This window comes from Parasteatoda tepidariorum, chromosome 2, assembly GCF_043381705.1.
Source record: "Parasteatoda tepidariorum isolate YZ-2023 chromosome 2, CAS_Ptep_4.0, whole genome shotgun sequence".
NCBI lineage: Eukaryota > Metazoa > Arthropoda > Arachnida > Araneae > Theridiidae > Parasteatoda > Parasteatoda tepidariorum.
This window is the reverse complement of record NC_092205.1, coordinates 73,910,862-73,931,965: the sequence shown is the minus strand read 5'-3', so window position 1 is coordinate 73,931,965 and position 21,104 is coordinate 73,910,862. Positions and strand designations below refer to the sequence as shown.

General features: G+C 28.1%; 1 protein-coding gene across 3 annotated transcripts in view; it reads left to right on the top strand.

Annotated features, from left to right (window-relative positions):
• Nucleotides 1-21,104, top strand: part of LOC107444246 (tropomyosin) — a 79,552-nt gene that overhangs the window by 47,843 nt on the left and 10,605 nt on the right. For 2 of the 3 annotated variants that reach the window (XM_043038841.2, XM_071177756.1), the window contains exons 2-3: nt 5,642-5,767; nt 19,854-19,987. In XM_043038841.2, the coding sequence (XP_042894775.1) occupies nt 5,642-5,767; nt 19,854-19,987 (260 nt within the window). Of the gene's footprint in view, nt 1-5,641; nt 5,768-7,391; nt 7,673-19,853; nt 19,988-21,104 lie in introns of those variants that run through there. The other variant, XM_071177755.1, reaches the window with a different exon arrangement.

Sequence of the window (21,104 nt, the reverse complement as noted above, 5' to 3'; positions counted from 1 at the left end):
CTTTGTTTTTTATACATTTATATTTTTGTGATAAATTAAAAACTTATAGCTGTTCTGCTTCTGAACACTGATGAAAACACAAAATGATGGGCTTCATCAGCGATCAAAAATATATACATTTATTTTGCAAACTCCATATTATTAGGGTGGCGCCCTTCAGAGAATTAAAAATACAAAATTATCTTCATCGAAGCCGATGATTTACATCCGGCGTTCAGTGGCAGACTACTATTTCATATTGTTTTACAACACATGGCTTGAGCCCTCTGGTGGGAAAGACTTTAAAACAAAACTTACAACAGTTACTTTTCTCAACAACTGAAATTTAGAATAGTGTGATTAAGAAAAATATGTGAACTGTTTGAAATTTCAAATTAATATTGAAATGTACAGGTTTAGAATTTTGCAGTGAAAAGTTTTCGGAACTTCAGTATTCAAAAAAGTATACAAAAGCTAGACGTTAAGAACGTATCCAATGAGCGAGCATTGCGAAGCAATCCGAAAAGAACTGCGAAAGCAGTTCCGGGGGTTGACGAGCGCCAGCGAGCAGGGGGCGAAGCCTCCTAGTTAATTATAATACTTCTAATCAACAAATGCGTGTTTGTTTTTTGTAAGTGAGATTTGTGATTGATTTTGTAAATTAGAAAAAATTGAACAGATATTTAAAGATTTCTTTTTAAGGTAATTAGTTACATTATTTACATAAATGACCAATAAAATGAAATACAAAAATGACTGAAAAATAATACAAAGTTACAAAAAATGTGTTAACTTGCTTTTATTTTTTATTACTCTTCGTCTTGTGTACAAAAAAAAAAAATCTTTAGCTGATGCAGGGAAAAATTTGTCCATATATCTGCTTGAGTTGGCCTTTGTTTCAAAATTATTAAAAAAAAAAATAAAGAAAAAAAATCAGTCGAAGACAGAAAAAAGTTCATAATGTCCAACTTCCCTACTTTTTCAGTTCACTATAGTACCCACAAAAAATAACATTATACGTGTATAGCAAGGCACGTAACAGAACATTTCGTTCACTATATCCGGGAGTTCAATGTAAACCGTGTTCACTATAACGGGGGTTGACTGTATTTGCCAAAACTCGTATGTATAGAGATGTGCCCATACATCCTCATCTGAATACGTTTTATTCATTTATATAATTAGCAAAGCATGTTTTATTTTTGTACCAAAAATTAAGCTTCATTTTTTCCCCTACCATTTATCTTTTAAGGTCACATCATTTTTGCATTCCGAACTTTTTTCGCTTTAGCTTTAATCTTTGTTTCACATTTCTATTGAAAGCTGTTATGTATAAAGATAGAATGATTCATCGCAAATGAATGCAGTCAGAAATAAAAGTGTTTACTTTTTTTTTATCCCTTTTAAGCAGAACGAGCTGTAAATACTATAAAAAAAAAAACGTTCGGTTGAACGGTTAGAAAATCTCATTATTTCTAGAATAGCATTATTTAACAAAGAAAAGTGAGGGGAAAAAATGATAATAAAAATAACTATAGAATAATAATAATGCGTATATTTTTTTTCGTAAAAGAAAAGTAGACGAAGAGTTAAAAAGATATATTGTTCTTATAAGTTTTGTAGTTGAAAAATAATTTTTATAATTTTATTATTATTTTGTTTAAAAATTTCTTCCGCATTTACAATTATTAGACCAGGGTTTTATATTATTAGCATAATTATTAGACAAAACCGGGAAATAGGGAGTACAGGGAAATTTTATCAATCCTGAAAAATCAAGGAGTTTAATTATAATTCCCGAAAAGTCAAGGAAAATGAATTAATTTGAGATTGAGGTACCTAAATGTTCGATATCTTTTTCAAAAAAAAATTTAACTTGCAATATATATTTTTTTAAATATAAATATTCAATCTTTAAGTGTGTGTGTGTTTTTTTAATATATTTTTTTAAGGCATAAAGGAAAAATTAATAGAATTCAGGCCGCTGGTTGTAAAATCGGGGAAATTCAATAAAAGAAATCCAAAAAGTCAAGAAATAGTTTTTCTGAGCATTGCTGCCCGGTCAAACAGTGAACATTTATTTCAGAATTTAGATTTTGATAACTAAGGAGTTAGGCGATTTTTAATGTTCTGTGGATATTGTTACGATATAATCTTTTGTGTGTCGCAACTTAATATTTTAATTTAACCGATAATTAAATTTTTTTTTAATACTAAACATAGAAGTTTTTGATATCCAATTGATTTCCAGTTTTTAACCCGGTTTTTACCCCGTTTTTGGGATTGGGGGAGGAATTACCGATCCCTTTATTATTCCCTTTCCGTTTTCTCGAGTGTGAGTGGCGAATAACTTTTGACCATAATGTTTTTAAAAGGGAGTAGGTGGTTCTTAATCTTATGATTGGTTGACTTATTTAGCATATGATTGGACATTTACTTTTAACCAAAGATAATTGGTTTTAATGGATGGATTTTTAAACGCTTTCAAAAAGATTTCTGGAGCGAAAAGGGAGATAGAGAGAGCAAATTTAGCATGGAATGATCGAGCGAGTTTTAAACAAAAGGTGTGGAGAATAATTATTAACTAATTTTTTGAAACTAATGAAATAAAAAATTATTAAATGAACAGAATTTTGTGAAAAATAAATAAAAGAATATAATTTTGGAGAAAAAAAATTTAAATTAGCTTGCTTGATATTAAATATATTCTTCATTCTCATTTCTTCCACAGCATGCATAATTTATTTAAAATTGTTGTAGATTTTGGTTATCAATATATATAAACAGTTAAGCCCTTTACCTCAAAATTTTTAAGAAACATATTTTTCATGCTTTGTTTCATTATTTTGTATTAACTTAGGCCAAAATAAGTGAAATTTTTTATTTTTAGCACTTTTAGTAACTTACGATTATAAAATACAGCATGAAACACCAGTGGCTTTTTCTGTGTTGAAGATGGTAAAAGTTTTACAAACGCGGCCACTTCCAAATAATGATTTTTCAAATTTGCACTTATTTGCAGTTAGTACTTATTTCGAAACAGTTATTCATCTTTGAAATTACTCTGATTTATAAAATAAATTATTGATAAATTTTTGAACATGAATGAAAAAAACTTTTTTTTCTTCAAACTACTCTTTTTGTGGATTTTATATTTTAATACAAATATAATTCCGATAATATAACAGATTTTTTTTAGTAATTTTTAAATATTTTTTTTGATAATTAGAAAGTATCAAAATATATTTTTGCTTGTAATTATAGCGTCAGGAAAAAAAATAAAAATATTTAAAAGGATCACAGGTGTCCCATCGGCGTCAAAGAGTAAAACAAATATGTAAACCTGATAATGGTACAGTGAAACTTTTAGCGTTTTATTGAACAAAATTAAGCATAACCTCAATTGTTATTGCGCGACCACTTTATGTATTGTAAATAGCTAGGACATCCGGATTTAAAAAAAATATCAATAGTTGTGAAATCTCATTTGCGCAAAAAATTTGAAACTATTTTTATCACTTTGAAAAAGATATGGATATGAACTTCCTGTCATATTTTAGAATCGAGAGCTCATCTTGTTGATAAGAAAAGGACAGTTTTGTGGCTTTATTTGGTTGATAAAAGTGAGCTGGGTTATGAACAATAAAAAAACTCTATAACATGATTATTTAAAAAATAGTGCACATTAACTAAACTGTTTACACCTTTTAAAATAGTTTTTTTTTTTGTAGAATATTTTCCCGCTGATTTTCCCAAAATATTAATTTATTCAAACAAAAAAAAATTATTCTAACATAAAATAATATTAGAGAACTCAGGGCCTGTAATGTTTTTTTAGCGAATTATCAATTATTAGTCACCACTAATTAATGTATCTACGAATGTAGTTGCATTAACGAATATTAATGAGTGTAGATGTTTTATGATGTATTTGTGTAACTTAATAAGCAATTAAATCTTTATTAATGACCGATAGTTATTTATTTCAATTAATTATAATTTTACGTAAAGTTAATGGAGCTTTAACTTGCTTAAATACCAAATAAACATAATTTATATCTCGGAGACTAATTATTGGGAACGAATTATTCGATTGTTTTTATTTATTAACAGAAAACGTGAAAAAATTGGCACTTTATGTGTTTGTTTTGATAGTTCAATACGTAGTATAAATTATAATAATAAACGCTTTTTTTGTGCCTAATTAGTGCGTTCGTTCAGCATATTTTTTATGGAATCTAAAGAACCCAATAAGTATAAACAAAAGCGTTTACTGTTACACCATGTGTTATTAATCATGCAAATTGGTACCTACTATTGCAAATTTACAAATTGGTATCTACGATTGTAAACATGCAAACTGGTACCTAAGATTGCAAATGTGGAAAAAGAACAAAATGAGTTTTTTTTCCCCTGACTACCTGTATAGCCCGATATATTATTTTATTTTATAACCGCCGTAGAACTGCCGGTCCAATTTTTTGGGTTTACGACTACTAATATTTAAATCCGTATCCTTGAAATTTTGAACTCAATCCAGAAGACAAGGGAACTCATGAATCTAGTATTGGGAAAAATTTTGCTTTCGTGGAGGACTTTTTGATGGAACAAACCCGCATTTGCGTTACATGGAGAGGAAAATCACGAAAACCTCTCAGGTTAGCCAGACGGGAAGGTGACTCTAATTCATGATCCGTCTACCACTGAGGATATTTTATGTTAGCACTGTGGTCGGTGCAAGCCGGATGCGGAATTCGTATCGATCAGCCATCGCTGGGATTCGAACCCGGTTCACCTCATCGGAAGGTGAACCCTCTATCCTCTGAGCCTTCACGGCTCCCTGTTAAAATATGTCATTATGATCAACTATAGAAATTAGAAATTCTGTCTTAAGTACTTCTCCATGATAACATTTTAGAGAGGGGGAGTTTTGATACTTCTCTCGCCGACTCCCTCTAAAATTCGTCCTAAATGTTACGAGAGTAATTTTTTTGTGATACATAATATTAAAATTCATTCATTATTCTATCTTAATTACTTCTCCAAGATCACATTTTAGAGAGGGAAGTTTTGATACTTCTCTCACCGACTCCCTCTAAAATTCGTCCTAAATGTTACGAGAGTAATTTTTTGGTGATACATAATATTAAAGTTCATTCATTATTCTATCTTAAGTACTTCTTCAAGATCACATTTTAGAGAGGGAAGTTTTGATACTTCGCTCGCAGACTCCCTCTAAAATTCGTCCTGAATGTTACGAGAGTAACTTTTTTGTGATACATAATATTAAAATCATTATTCTATCTTAAGTACTTCTCCAAGATCACATTTTAGAGAGGGAAAGTTTTGATACTTCTCTAGCCGACTCCCTCTAAAATTCGTCCTAAATGTTACGAAAGTAATTTTTTGTGATACATAATATTAAAATTCATTCATTATTCATTCATTTTTTCATAAACGTTTTAAATTATAATTGGTAAAATTTTTTACTAAAACCTATAATAGTATATGTTCATCAGTAGGATAAAGGTGTTTTATCTTAACATTAAATGAAACTGATTTTAATTTTATTGTTGAATATAACAATATGTTTTGACAGGAAATTTCATTTTTATCATATGTATTTTTTATTGGTCGATTAATGATGTGTTAATATTTTTAGGCTGAAGAAGAAATACGAGCTCTTCAAAAAATGATTAAGAACGTAGAGAAAGATCTAGATTTTGTCCAAGAAGAACTTGTACAAGCAAATTCAAAATTGGAAGAAAAAGATAAAGTTCTTCAAACGGTAAATAAAACATTATTTATTTATTTATTTCTGTTTTGTTATTATTTTTTTTATTTCTTTATGCAAAATTATTAATTTAGTTCGATTTTTATTATTTATTAAAAAAAAGGCGATCACTTATTTTTTTTTTTTACTTAGGGATTTTTATATTTGTAGGAAAATCAGAGAGATATGTTTCAATGTTCGATTCCGTATTTTTCTCTTAATCCTACAGACTTTGACTCGATTAAAAATATACTAAATCTTAGGGAAGAATTATTATTGTTACCAAGAAATGTTAATTTCAAATTTTGGTATTCCAATTTTTTAAAATTATGATTAGAGTAAAAGTATTTCATTTTAAATTATTTATTATATTATATTATAATTGTGATGTTTCAATTATTGATGGTTAATTAATTAACAATTGCTATAAATTAAATTTTTGTTAATTAAGTTAAAACTTAAATTTTCATAATGTTCAGTCAAGCAATATTTTTCCAATTCATATAATTATAAATATTTGTCGAAATGATTTTTATAAATCTAAGAGTTTTAGAACCTAACTTTAAATCTCTCGGAGTTGATGTGTAGTAAATTTTTGACTACTGCTACTAAACTTAAATGACAAATTTCATGACACCGTCTCCCCTGTCCTAATTTAAATATTTTGCAAAAATTGCATAAACAGAGAAAATTATAGAAAATCGACACTTAAAGTTTTTGAATTTTTTTTTTTTTAACTATAGAAATAAATATTTCTGCCAGAACTTCGATTTAAATGTTATTAGAAATGTCTAAAATGACCCTATAATTATAATATATGACCATAAAAATTAATGAAATAATGTTATTTCTAAATTAATGACTGTAAATAAATAGAAAATATAAAGTAATAAATAATATAATCTAAACATAATAAATATAGTTTAAGTAAATAACTTGATAAAAATCAAACTAATAATTAGTAATTTTAAAATTATTTAAACTTTTGACGTTAGTAAAAAAATAAAAAAAATTTATTAAAAATGTTTCCAAAAATTTTTTTTAATCGTATTTTTATTATTATGTAACTTTTTTTTATATTTTATTTCTCATAAAGAGGGAATATTTTGGAATGAATAAAATTTTTCTTTTGACTTTGTAAAATTTTATTTCCTTTCAATTTTGAAATTATTAATCAATTTCCTTGATTTTTAAATGAAAAAAAAAAAAATTCTAAAGAATTATATTAAATTTTTTGTTTGTTTGTTTGTTTTGTTTTATGTACTTTCCCTTTAATTATTCTTTCCTTTTCTAAGGGGGACATTGACAAATTTTTTTCCAGGAAAGAATGCTAAGTTTTATTTTTTGCTTCTTAAAATTTCATTTTAAATTTTCGGAACTAAGCAAATTCAGAAAAACGAAACAAAAACAGACAATACGTTGTTTTTGTGGAGTAGTTTCGATGTAAAACTTTAGAGGGCACCACTGTATTTCGAAACTTTCGATTTTTTTTCATATTTTCGCTAAATATCTTAACACAAAATGCTAGGAAAGAAATGATTTCTATTCTAGATTGTTTCAAAATTTTTTTAATATAAGGAAATATCAAATATCGATCAATATCTAAAGAAGCCGGCGTTTTGCAAAGAAAATTCACGACTTCTCTTTCAACCGATGGCAACACCGAAACACGCCCAATTTGGCTTGATTATCGTGTCAGCGGTCGCGCCTGTGTGTCAAATTCGTCACTCCATCCGAAAATCACTCTAAATTCACATATCTCCTAAATTTTTAAACAAGATGACGACTATTCAGCAAGGTACCCTTTTAGAAGTTCTAAAGAAAAAAATGCGTAGCATGAAAGAGGAATTGGAAGTCGCTAAAGAAGCCGCGGACGATGCACAGGCACGCCTTCAAGAGGAAGTCCGTCGCCGAGAAGAGGTGAGAATTATCGCATTCCTTACATGATAATGGTCATCATCGGTCAGTTACGTGACATAATGATGTATAACACTAAAAACATACGAGTACTGCTATGTATAAACCCAGTGTTTTCTGTAATGCTGAACCTTTAGGCCCTAATTGTTATTTATATGGCATTTGACATATAATGTAATCAGCACCGGTTAGATCTAATTTTCTCTTTTTACAGTTTTGTTTATATAAAATTTAAAGCTATATTCTCAGAATTACATATTCTAAATATCATTCTTTGTTTTGTTTTTTCCAACGAGAGCTTGATTATTTAATTTAAATAAATCTTTTACTTTTTAAATGATTGTCTGCTGAAATTTATGGTTTTGCTCTTGTCAGTTTTATGAAAATTGATCTAGTAAAGGTTGTCACGCAAATCATTGACAGAATATGTGTCATTATTTATAAATTAACAGTGTTGTAAAGCTAGAAAGACTGCCCATAAGCAGTCAAAATAACTGGATTGTGAAAGAATAACTAATGAGTAAAGAAATTTGTTTAAAATAAATTTTTAATAATATTTATATTATTTACAGTTATATAACAAGCTATAAGTAAATATTAACAATAAAAATAATTTATATGTTCAAAAAGTCCCAAAATTCTAAGAAATTGTGTCATTATTGTTTTTCTAATTGAAATTAAAAAGCAGTCTAAATGACTTCTTTCGGCAATCTAGTGTTAATTATGTGTGTTATTAGTTTATTATTTTATTGTTATTAGTAAAAGTGTAATCAGTGTATTCATTACAGAAAAAAAATGGAAGAATTTCTCACCTTTTCTCCAAAACACGGGTCTGAGAAAGGGCAAGACTGAGATTTCTAAAAATTAAAAAAACTCAAATTGACTTGGAAAAAAATTATTTCTGTTAATTATAATCCATTTTTTACGTCTTCTAATTGAATATTTTTGCTGCATCATTATATGAAAAATGTTCTCAGGGGTCTGTCTAGGTTTTTCTGAGAGGTACCTATTTTGAGAAAATTTAGAGATAATTTGTGAAAAATTTAAAATTATATTAGAAATCAACACAAAAACATAGTAAAAATATAGATTTATCGTTTTTTAAGGATACGAAAATGAAATTTTAAGAAAAAGTATCTTGCGAAACTACAGTTTTTCCTAAAATTGAATTTGTGAAGGTACCGCTAAACGGTAGTAAATTCGGCCTGGACAGACCCCTGGTTCTATATCTACTTTTTCATCGGCTATTATATTTACTTGGCTGAAAAATGTCCGTATTTATTTTGTTTTGACCGTTTCTACCGACATCTGTTTTATTTTCATTTGTCCGCTACGGAGTAGAAAATGTTGCCTTAACAAGGAATTTGTCCATCTTACATTCATGCACCTTACCTTATCTACGGTAGACACGTGGTTGCTGAGAAATGTGTTCTGAAAGGGGTTCTGTGGTTCGGGAGGGCGGTGTTCTGCTGTTTGCACCGGTTCTGAACAATACTGATAAATACGGAAGCTAGATAACAAGGACCGATGTTCAAAATAGTGAAAGATCAAGGAAGAAAAGTGAAACGGATTTTGTTCAAAATGGCAAAAGACGAAATTTCTTCCAAATTTGTGCATTTTGAAATTGATTAATAGAGTGCGCGAACTTCTCGTGTTAATTGTTTTTTATTGTGAGAAAAGAAAAAATATGCAAGAATCTCGCGTTCTCGTGCTGTAGTGAAGACACTGTGTAATGTTATTTTAATCATATTTATTGGTATAGACGTCAAAAGCAAATAATGTTATTTTCTCATTCTCTCACTATTATCATTTCCTTAATGTAAGAAAATGTTACTTTTGTGAGGGATTGATTCAAATGTTTTTGAAGACTAAAGATATTCTTTTATAGTAAAGAACTTACAAATACTTTAATATATTCATTATAAATGTTATTTTGACAATGTTTTTAACTAAAATTATCATTCCCACCATCCCATGTAATAATTTCATCTCTTTAATAAAACCATATAATTTGGTATTTTTTTTTAATATTAAGCATGACAGCTTCGTTTCCCTTGTCTAGTATCTTCTCTTGTCTCTTATTGCAAAAAATTAGAAATTTCTAATAAAAGTTTTTATTTTTGTTAGTCTATTTGTAGTGAATGGCCCAAATATGATAATGATAATTTTTAAGTTTATAATTGCAATCTAATTTTTTCTACAACTATTAAATGTATGATGGTTTAAAAATATGAAATCTAAAAAGACGTAATTGGGAAGAATAATGAAATGAATTTCTCAATAAATTGAAATAACTGTTGTCCTTCAGTATCATGTGTAAATGAGGCAACTTACAGGTTATAGGGACCACAAAGGCAAGTTAGTCAGCACGCTAGGACAATATTAGATTCTGGTCACTGGCTGCTACGAATCCGGTAAAAAGTATAGTGCATATTGCCAGAAATGATTAAAACGAGTATATTTTATTGGCCAAATTAAATTCTGTTTATTACTGCCTCGGATTTCCGTAGAATGAAATTTTTTTCCTAAATAATGAATTAACTCTAATTGAATTTTTATTATAGGACCTAGTATTGAATTTTGGTTGTTACTTATTGTAACAGATCATAATACTTTTTTATTTTCGCTTACTTAGTTTTTTATTCGTGGTAAAACTACAATTTTATTTTTGTTTCGTAAAGCTTCAAATCCATTACAATTCAAATATCAATATTTTTGAATTAAACATGTTTTATTTCGAGGTACCTAATAATATTGCCTATGTGCGGGTTGAGGAAAATTCAGAAAAGCGGTGACCAACACAAGGTCCCTATAGTTAGTAAATGCCTAAGTAAATGTAACCTTAAAACCTTATTTTATAACCATATGAAGAGACGTTGAAATATCTTAATCAAATTTTATTAATATTTTAAAAATACCAAATATGTTAAACTATCACCAAGCATTTTTTGAAGGCGGTACATCCCGCCAGTTTTTTGATCCCTATAAATGCATCCTCCTTGCCCTTTATGTAAAAATCAGCTGCCTTTCCTTAAAAACATTGTTTCTAAAAACATTCTTAACCACATGTTATGATGAAAAGTCCATTTCTTATTTAGTTTTCGGTAATTTAACTTTAATTTTTAATTTCATTCCCTCTTTTTTAGTATGCCTTTTCTTGTCTAGTTATATAGTTTAAATTCTCATGATATTTGGCCCCAGAGATATTCAAATCTTTTATTTGGAAGGGGGTGCATTAAAGAATTTTTTAGTGATTTTAAATTTAAAAATTTTTTTTTTTGAATGAATATAAAATGCATCTCTAAATGTTTATTTTCTCATAATTTTCAATCTAAATTATAAAAAGCTCTTTAAAGTTATTAATCAATTAGTCCTTATTTTTAGTTTACTTTCCTTTGAAAAAAATTTGTACACACATTTATCTTGCCTTTAATTTTTAAATGCTCTACATATTTCTGTTATTACTTTGTGAAATCTGCTTATAAAATAGTATAAGAGGCTTATTTAAAAATTGATGGCCAAATTCAGTTATTACATAACATACATTTTTATAAATTTTAACGGTGAGTGCCCTTTGAAAACTCTAAGTGCCTTGTCTTTTTTTGAACTTTGAGATCACATTAATTCTGATCCAAACCGACTGTTAAATTATGTGATAAAGGGATCGTTAAATTCTGTATACAACTTAATATGAAAAGATTTTTTTAAATGAGTTCATGTGAAAAATTGGAATTTTCTGGTTCTTTATTAAATTTAACTTGTTTAATTTTTTCTTATAATTCATATTTCTGAACAATTGTATTTGTCAGTTTTAGTTTCTTTCATTTTGTCTAGTTTCTTCGGTTTTTTATTTTAACTGTTAAAGAAGTTTTTTTTTTTTTAATAGATAAAGTGTCTACCCTACTTTTAATTCAGTTATAAATTGTATCTTTAGGAAAAAGAAATATCTCCGTTTTCCAATCTAAACTTTTCAACTCAATATCTACAACAACAGTTTTTAAACAATTTAGAACGACCTTCATTAGCTCATTCTAAGTTATTTAATTGTTATATAATAACTGTTGATTGTTATATTTTATTCTTTTTAACTTGCATTGTACAGTTTATTTTTAAGTAATTACATCCAGTTATAATGTCCATCCTATATTATTTTTATATTCATTACGATCAATATAGTTGGCAATGTATTGGAGAACGGGTGCAGAAAATTTTCACAGATTAAAATTTCCCAACCAAAAGGGTTTTTCGGTTTGAACTTAATCCCAAAATTCTTTAAGTTTTTTCTTGGATTTTTCATTTCAATAATTTTTTATAATATCTTAAAAGTTATAATATTGTTAAAATTTATTGCAGATAATTTTTTCTTTAGTAATAAGAATAAATTTGATTTTACACAATTATTGAGCAAACTTACGTTATGTGTTAAAAATAACAGAATTCGAATTACATATTCTTTGGTGAAGTAGATATAATTTATAAAACTAAATTTAAGGTTTCGCTCAAAAGCTTAAGATATTCAAACTGACATATAAAGATTGTGTTATATTTAACATAACCTAAACTATTCCTTTTCTTTTTAGACAGTAAGTTGGTATGGCATAAGGAATTAAAAATTTTGTAACTTTTAACATTTTTCTCTTTTATTAGACCAAAAAATTCCCCTGAAGCTCCTGAATTTTTCTAAAACTTAGTTCTCTTCATCAGATCAAAAACTTCTTCTTCAACCATATCTTTGATCCATAGGAAATCAATCTATGATTTGTGTATACATTTTAATAATTCTGGAACTGTTAGACTAACTGAGCTCAAATTTTTTATTTTGCTATTTAAGAAAATTGTAAAAAAAAAAAAAAAAAAAAAATGTTCCTTACAATTTAAACTTTTTTCTACTAATGTTAAATAAAATAATAAAAATTAATAAATGATCATTAACACTAAACATACCAAAGCTTAATATATACCCATTTCTACCATATCTGGTCAAATGACCGGACGTCATGATGATTGAATGTATGAAATATGGATGTTAGGAAGGAAATAAACAAAAAACACTTTGTTATAATTACACAAAATTGTATATTGCCAATTTTTATTTATTACAATCACAAAGAATAAGAATTTTTAATTCATTACTCAATACATTTTTTACACATACAGAATGTTTCCATTGTACATTTTCCATAAATGTATTTAATCTTATTATTTCTATAATTCTTATAATTATAAGAATTATGATTCTTATAATTATTATTATTTCTTCTAAGAACTTCTGCTGTCTTAATTGTTTCGACATTTTCCTGGGTAAAAACTAACGGTTAGTAAAGCTATCAAAATAAAATATAAGCTACTTACCAAAACATTTAGTTTTTGTCACTTTTTCTTACATGAAAGTGCTTATCTAAAATTTTAGGTACTATCTTGAAACGTGAATTCACGAATTATTCTGATTGAACTAACTACACAACAGTCTTTGCAGAAATTTGCAACCAGTCGAATGCAATACATTGAACAAGCATTACACTGTAATTTCTAATCCTTAAATACCTTATAAAGCAAACAATTGTTCTCCTGGTCAAATGACTGGTTGTGGTAGAAATAGGTATACGACAAGTATTATTCAAAACAAACAAAATACTGAAAAATAATAATAGAATATTAACTGTATATTATTGATAGAAGAAGTCATGAAGTCAAATGTGCAAAAACAAGGTGATAAGTGTATTTTGGTGATAAGTGTATGTATAGTGTTAAAAATTATTATTTGCTTGAAATTTTCTTTAGGTGAATGAATTTTATAACTGAGTGCAAAGCAGTTTCGATTTATTTTAAACGATCTCAAGGCATATCGAAGTATAAAAAAGGTACAATTTATGTTAGAGGGTACAAACCTTTTTAACTCTCGTGCCTAAACCATAGGGACCATACTTTCCAGTTTCTCATTTCTTTATTAATAATTACTATATTTGAGGTCACTCCATAGAATCATTAAAATTTACTTTTAGTGTGCAAAGATCTGATCATTAGATCAAAAGTTATTCAGGGTGCTTCCTTTTTTACGCCTTGTACAAATATGCTTAAAGAAGATAAAAGAATTGTGTTAAAAAATGTTTCCCAGAGCTAAGTTCTAAGTGGCTGACAAGGGGAATGAAAGAGATATCAAAATTAAATATCATTCCCTTTTTGATCAATTAAAATTCAGAAATTCATGTTGATGGAGCTCTACATTCAGTCCCAGTCTTAGAATGTCAGAGTTTTGTATTTAAATATCATCAACTTTAATTTAGATTATATGAGAAAAATTGATCTTATTTCGAATAAACTGTTTTTAATTTGTTTCCTTATTTAACGTTTTTTCATCAGTTGTTTCAGTTTTGAGGGCTTTGTTAGAACTGCCATTTCTGTCGTCAGAATAATTTGGTCAGCTTCCATGACGTGCGTAATGATGTATATGCTTGGCGCTGTATAGCCAATTCTGGCTTTTGTGCCATTCAGCTCAACTTCTAAAATGAAGCCTAATACAAACAGTCATTTGTTAAAATACTAGAATACTAAATGACCAAGTATATTCTAATCTTTTGATTTTTTTCAGAAGATATATTTTATCGATAAAAGAAAGTAGTTAAAACATTTTATACTTATACAACTACAGAAAATTTAGTTTCAGGATGTCAATGCTTTTTGGTGGTAAAGTTTTGCCTAAGGGCTTTTGATGTGGCATTTTATTCTGCTGTAAAAATCTGCTAGTCCCGATTCTAACTGAAATATCTGCTATAAATTAGTAAAATAGATTTACTATTAAATGTATTGTGCATTATGAATACTTTTAGAGCTCATTAATGTAACCAGGAAATTTTTCTAGGGTATAGTGGAAAGAAAAAACTAAAAGGGAAATTTGTATTTTAAGGTCCTAAACTTACGGCTACTCACTGGATTAAATTATTGGTATCATATTTTTCGAGATTGAATTTTGATGGTTCTCGTACTTTGATCCGAATTTGTAAAGGGGGAAAATAGGTGTATTCTAAGAAAGTATGTTTTAATGTCTGATTTTTGTTACTGAACTATTAGTTAACACTAGTTAGTATATTTAAGGTTAACTCTTTGAGCCATTAAGATTGTCTCTTAGCTTATGAAAATCCTATCATTAGAACTAGAGTTATTTAGGGGGAAATTTTTCTCTCTCACTGTACTGTCAATCCACATAGAGCAAATATTCGACTTTTAATGTTTGATTTGGTGAATTTTGATATCCAACTTAACACTAGAAAGACTGAAACTTAGTATACACATATAATGTCCAAAAGCAGTCAAAATGACTGGATTTTGAACAAATAACTGATGTGTAAAGAAATTTGTTTAAAATTAATTTTTAATATTATTTACAGTTATATAAAAAGTTATTAGTAAATATTAACAATAAAAAAAAATTATATGTTGTACAAAGAGTCACAAAATTCTGAAAAATAGTGCCATTATATACGTCATTGTTTTTTTTAATTGAAATTAAAAAGCAGTCAAAATGACTTCCTTGGGCAAACTAGTGTTAAGGAGAAACAGAAATTTTCGAATCCTGCGAGTTTGCTTTCATTACACGTATTTATGCAATAATTTGGTGAAACACTTGGTTTAAAAATATTTATTGTGATGATCTGCATCCGTATTGATATGTGATTAAAATCCAGTGCCTCTACTAATTGAAAACTTTCTCTGCTATTGCTTGGAACGAAAGAGGATTAAACGAACCGTAGGAGAACGTCCTTCAGCAAGTTCTGAAGAAAAAGCCTTTGTAGCAAGATGTCCCACAAACACATGATATTTTATTTTGCACGATCGGACGATGCACTGCACCGGCCCTGAGTAACAAAATAATAAAAAAAAAAAAGTGATTTGAACGTGCCGGCCGCATCTCTTAGGAACAGGTTTCATTGAGAATGAATGCCGCTGGAATATTTTAACTCTGGTTGTCTTATCTTTTCATTTAGTCAGTCACTTTTTTTGGGTCTGTTTTTGTTTATGAATTTTTTAAAATAAGATTTGATTTGTAATGCATTTTACATATTTTGTTTAAAATTGAATTGAGAAAAAAAAGTACATTTATTTTTAACCTGTTATTGATAAGTATTCTGTGTTAGATACTGAAATGCCACAAGAATTATATTTTTTTAATATGTGGCTCATATGGTAGCTAGAAAAGTTGACCTCACTATTGCTAGATATTTTCTAAGCATGATTTATAAACATTAGAACATTAAGTCCATTTTGTGTATGATCGTAATATAACTTAGCTTCTTTTCGCCTTTTTTAAATTTTTTATTTTTTAAACTCGCACAAGTGTAAAAGATTTTAGTATCTTCCACTCTTTAGTCTTTCCAATCAAGGGTAAAGTGTATGTCAGTTTTTTAAAGTAAACAAAAGGGTTCAATAAAATGTAATAAAATAATGAAAATTTTATTATTTATCTCTAGTGTATAAGTTTTATCGTTCAAACGCGTGTTTTGTGTTTCAGTGCAGTTGAATTGAAATTTTTGTCTTCTTCATTTTGTAAAGAAAGTTGAGTATGTTAACTAACTACCTACCGAATATTTATTTTCGTTATATCCTTTTCCACTGCCTAATTAGGAATGGGCTTACGAAATTTATTAATTCCAAAATAAAAGCATCTAAATAATTCTGTCTGTTGGCTAAAAAGGGTTAGGTAAGCTCTGAGCTACACTCATTTTATTTATCTTTCTTGGGTTGATTTATCGTTCTTGCTTTCTTAAACTGAATTTAACGTTCTTGTTTTCGCAGAAATGTTTTTTTGGGAGTGGCGTAGCTAGAAGGTGCAATAAGAAACGTCTACCCCGGCGCAATGTAAACATAATTTGGAATGAGTTCTAGAACACATTGATTTACTCTTTTAAAAACCACCTGTTTTATTTACAAATTAACGGACATTAAAACTTCAATTCCCCCCCCCCCAATTTTATTTAAATTTTTAGCAGGATGCCTATTGTAGTTGTCATTGCCTTTTTTTTGTTTGTTTTGTTTTCAAAATAGTTATTTTTAACGAAGTAGGCATATTGAATGGAAAAAAAACGGTACAGTTAACACTCATCATTTAGTTAACCGCTTATCATTCAATTATCAAAAACTGTAAGCGTGATAAAAAAGAAACTTAGTAAAAGGTGAACTTAGTTAAATTTTTAATTAAAACTAAAGAAATATATATATATATATATATAAAACACAATTTTACAATCTTATTCAGTTAAGTTCGGCATGATTTAGTTTTTACAGAAGCTAAAAACTTTAAAAAAAAAGGCTCCTGAAAAGCATTGTTTATTTAAAAGGGCGCAAAACTAAATATGCCCCCAGGCGCTGTAAACCCTACTACGCCTCTGTTTTTCGGGTATTAGTTATTATTGAATGAAAAATATACCTGACTGATGCTGCTTATAAAAAGTGTTAGATAAGCATCTGAAACATAAATTGTCTTTCTATTTTGTCGCATCTTGTTTTTTAAAAAAATTTTTTTTTTAATATTTATATAGCCTTTTTCGCGTAATAAAAAGAAAACGAAACGATTCGTCACTTCGTATGACCACCCCCGCTATTCGATTAACCGACTCGTGTCTGTCCACTTGTTTGTAACGACCTTAAAAGGCATGACAAGCTCGAGTGGCTATTTATCGAGAAATAAAGATGTCGTTGATTCCTGAGATACTCTCATCATTTTTTTTTCTTCCTTTTCTCCCCTTCTAGCCACTTGGCCTATGTTTTTCTTTAATACCCACTATACGAACGTCTGTTAACGAACTTTATATTAAATTTGGATACCTCTCTTGAAATATCCGATTAACTTCATAAAACAAACATAAATAATTATCTGAATAAACTAAAATAATTTAATGAAGAAATATTTTTTAATTTTTTGCGTTGTCATTTACTGGTGTTAATATTTATTCTTAGAGAAATTTGTTTCGAATATGAATATATATATATATTCAGTTAAGTGCTTTGAATATAAAATTAAAATAAATAAAAGAAAACCAGAAAGTGTAGTTGAGTAAATAAATTAGGCAAGTGGAAACTCCTCGTATGTACCCTCATACACACCCTCATTCTGTAAGATGTAAACTGAGCTTTTTTTTCATCAATATTCTGAGTTCTGCCTACTCGTGGCGAAAACCTTCAAATAATATTGATTTTTGACGAAATTTTGGAATTTTAAGTCGTAAGAACTGTTTTGTATTCGTTGAAATTAATAAGAACTGTTTTGTATTCGTTGAAATTATTAATAGATATTTGTTATTGCGTTTTTTACAATTCTCTTTTATGAACTTCCTCAGCATGAATGCTGTAGCAAATTTGTAAGTTACAGTTAAATCGTTTTTTTTCAAATTTTAATTAATTATTTATTTTTTTTTGCAACTGGATCAAATGGAAGGTGATAGCTTAGGAAAATTAGTTAAGGTTTCTTTTTGAAATTTTGCATTTTGTTTTAAACAATACATTTATTCTACGTTAAACGTTTCAAAATCATAAAATTAAATCACCTTAAGTTGTGATTTAAATAATTTAACTTTTAAACATTCAACCTTTAAAAATACCATATGGGTTTAATATCCACTTTTAGTATTAGAAATATAATAAGCATTGCTTGTAAAACAAAATAAGATTTTTTTTTTGCGATTCATTAATTAGCTCGTTTAATTCTTGTTTCTTTTTTTGTCTTGCATAGATTAGTTTTTCTTAGGAATTCTCAATTTGATTTAGCAGCCATTTTTATCACTCAGAATAATATTTATTCTGATCTTATTTTTGGCCGAAATGTTTTTCTTTCTTTCTCTCATTTATTCTCCACCATTTCATAGCGCTATAACTTATTTAGGCTTTCCGTGGTTAACTTATTCTGCCATTTATAATTATCCTGCGACCTCGAATAAAAATATCGTCGCATTTATAATTTAACTTGATATTCAACGCAGCTCGTGTCTGTTTTGGGAATTAATTTTAAAACAATCTAGCATTTGATTGTTTCATTTATATTTATGAAATTCAGAACATGGGAATTAAACTTTTGCTTTTTTACTTCTGCTTAGGTATTTTGTGATTCATGGGAAATGCATTATTTGATTTTTAATCCCTACACCGCTAGAAGGAAATAAAAACTTCGGAAACGATTTTGAAAGTATTTCATGGAATATGACCTTGATTGTAGAAATTAAAGGAATGGAAGGGGAGAAAAAAAATTGTGGCTAGTTTTTTTTATAGTCAAAACTGGATTTATCTATTTTTCTTATTCAAATTGATTTCCAGGAGAAGCTGTCTCTATTGTGGTGTCTTGACGTTAGACTGATTCAAATGAAGAGCTTACATTCCTCGGATGTAAACCTTCGATATTATTTTTTAGCACAAAAAACGTTTCTAATTTAAATTATTTCAGCTTGACTCTGTATAATCAGTACAGAAAAAGTCAAGAGGAAATCTTATTTAGTATTTAAATTTTTTGTAAAATATAAGAATTCCCTTCAAAATAGTTTTCTTAATAAAATTTTTTTTATTGGTAATTAGAGAAATAAGTATTTGATTTTTTAAAACAACTATATATTTATAATATCATTCATCAATATAGAAACTTATGAAATTCTCGACATTATGATGCTTGAATTTTTGTCCTGTTTTAGAAGCTCTTATAATGATTAAGATACGTTTTTACATTCTGTTTTATAGCTCTTTATTTTAAATATTACACCCTGCCATGGATTGGTCTTAAAGTAAATGCAGGCCTACAATCCTGGGGGTAATTCATGCATTGATTCCCCCCTTTTTTTGTTTGTATTGATAAGTAGCTAACCAACAAATCCTTTGAATTTCAGTCTTAATATTGGAAAATGTTTCACAATGATAGAACAACCATTCAAATAACTTGTTCTGCTTGCCCCAACTTGGTAATTTCTTAAGAGAATATTATACCATAGGAGAAACCCTTTATGGCAAATTCTCCTATCTGAACTAATCTTTGAATTTTAAATGACTTATGTAGTTGAGAGAGAATTTACGAGGAAGACTTCCCAGCTTCCACTTGAAACAATTTTTGATCTCAATAAAGGATGACATATCCTTGCAACCTTTTTAGGTCTTTCCCATTATTAGCTCTCTTATTGTTACATTTTAAACTCAATTTTCTTTGTTTTTGCAGGCTGAAAGTGAGGTAGCTGCATTGAATAGGCGAATTCAGTTGCTCGAAGAAGATCTCGAGCGCTCTGAAGAACGTTTAAAAATTGCCACTGCTAAACTAGAAGAAGCTTCACAGGCTGCTGATGAAAGTGAACGGTGTGTAGATTTCTTAAGATTTCTTTTATTAGATTTAATTATTTATCAAAGTTGTTTCATCAACCAATAATGTTAAAAATAAGAAAAAAGTATTTAAATGTACAGTAAAAGTCCATTATAAGCCCAATTCATAATAGTTGCTTAAATTGTTATAAGCTAAGCAAATACACATATTTAATGTTAAAGCAATAAAAAGATTAAAAATGTAGCAGTCAAATTTGTCTTTTTTTTATTTTAAACTATTGTTATTTTATTTTGAACAACTAATGTTAGGAATGTATGGAAAAATTTATTGCTTGAAGAAAATGAAGTGCAATATTTTTTGACATCACTGATAATAGTGAATATTCATTTTTATAGTAAGTTGTCAAAAGGGGAAATAAGGGAGCCTGTTAAATATGTGGTTCAACAAGCTAGCACATTCTTGAGAATGTCTTCCATTTAAACTATTATTTGTGTAATATTACTCACTTAAACAGCAAAAAAATGTTTCATTAAAAAAAAAAAAAATTGGTACTTTTCGGTGTAGTAATCTAACTCGTAATGAAATTCAACTATTTTTTTTTTAGAATTTTTTATTTTATTTAATTTTTATGTGTTTAAAAAAAAGTTAAAAAAAAAGTTGGCATTGGTCTAAATTTTTTGGCAACTTTTCGCTTATGCCTGGCTAATTGAGAGGTACCAAATTTTGTTGTAATAGCAAAAGGCCAGTAATTTTTAACTCCTTATCAACATAAAATTTTTTGTACCTTTAATATTTGCAGGACTGATTGTGCTCCAGAAAAAATCCGGATTTCCGGAATTTTCGCTAACAGTGACCCGGAAGTTTCCGGAGATCGAAGGTCCAAGCGTTTCAAAAAATCATGATTACAGAAGTTTCCGTAAATCAAATTTTCAAAGGGGAACTTAAAAACGCAGTTTATTTTATTTGTTTCTAAGGGAGAGCCAGAGAGACTTTATAAGCTTATATTCATGATAAATGTTCATTTTTTATCAGTAAATAGTTGTTATATTCATAAACTCAAGAAAGAAAGACATATTTGTAAATTTTAATTACTTTTCCAGGTCGTCATAGGTATGTGTAAAATTTTAAATATATTTTAAGTAAACTAAGAAA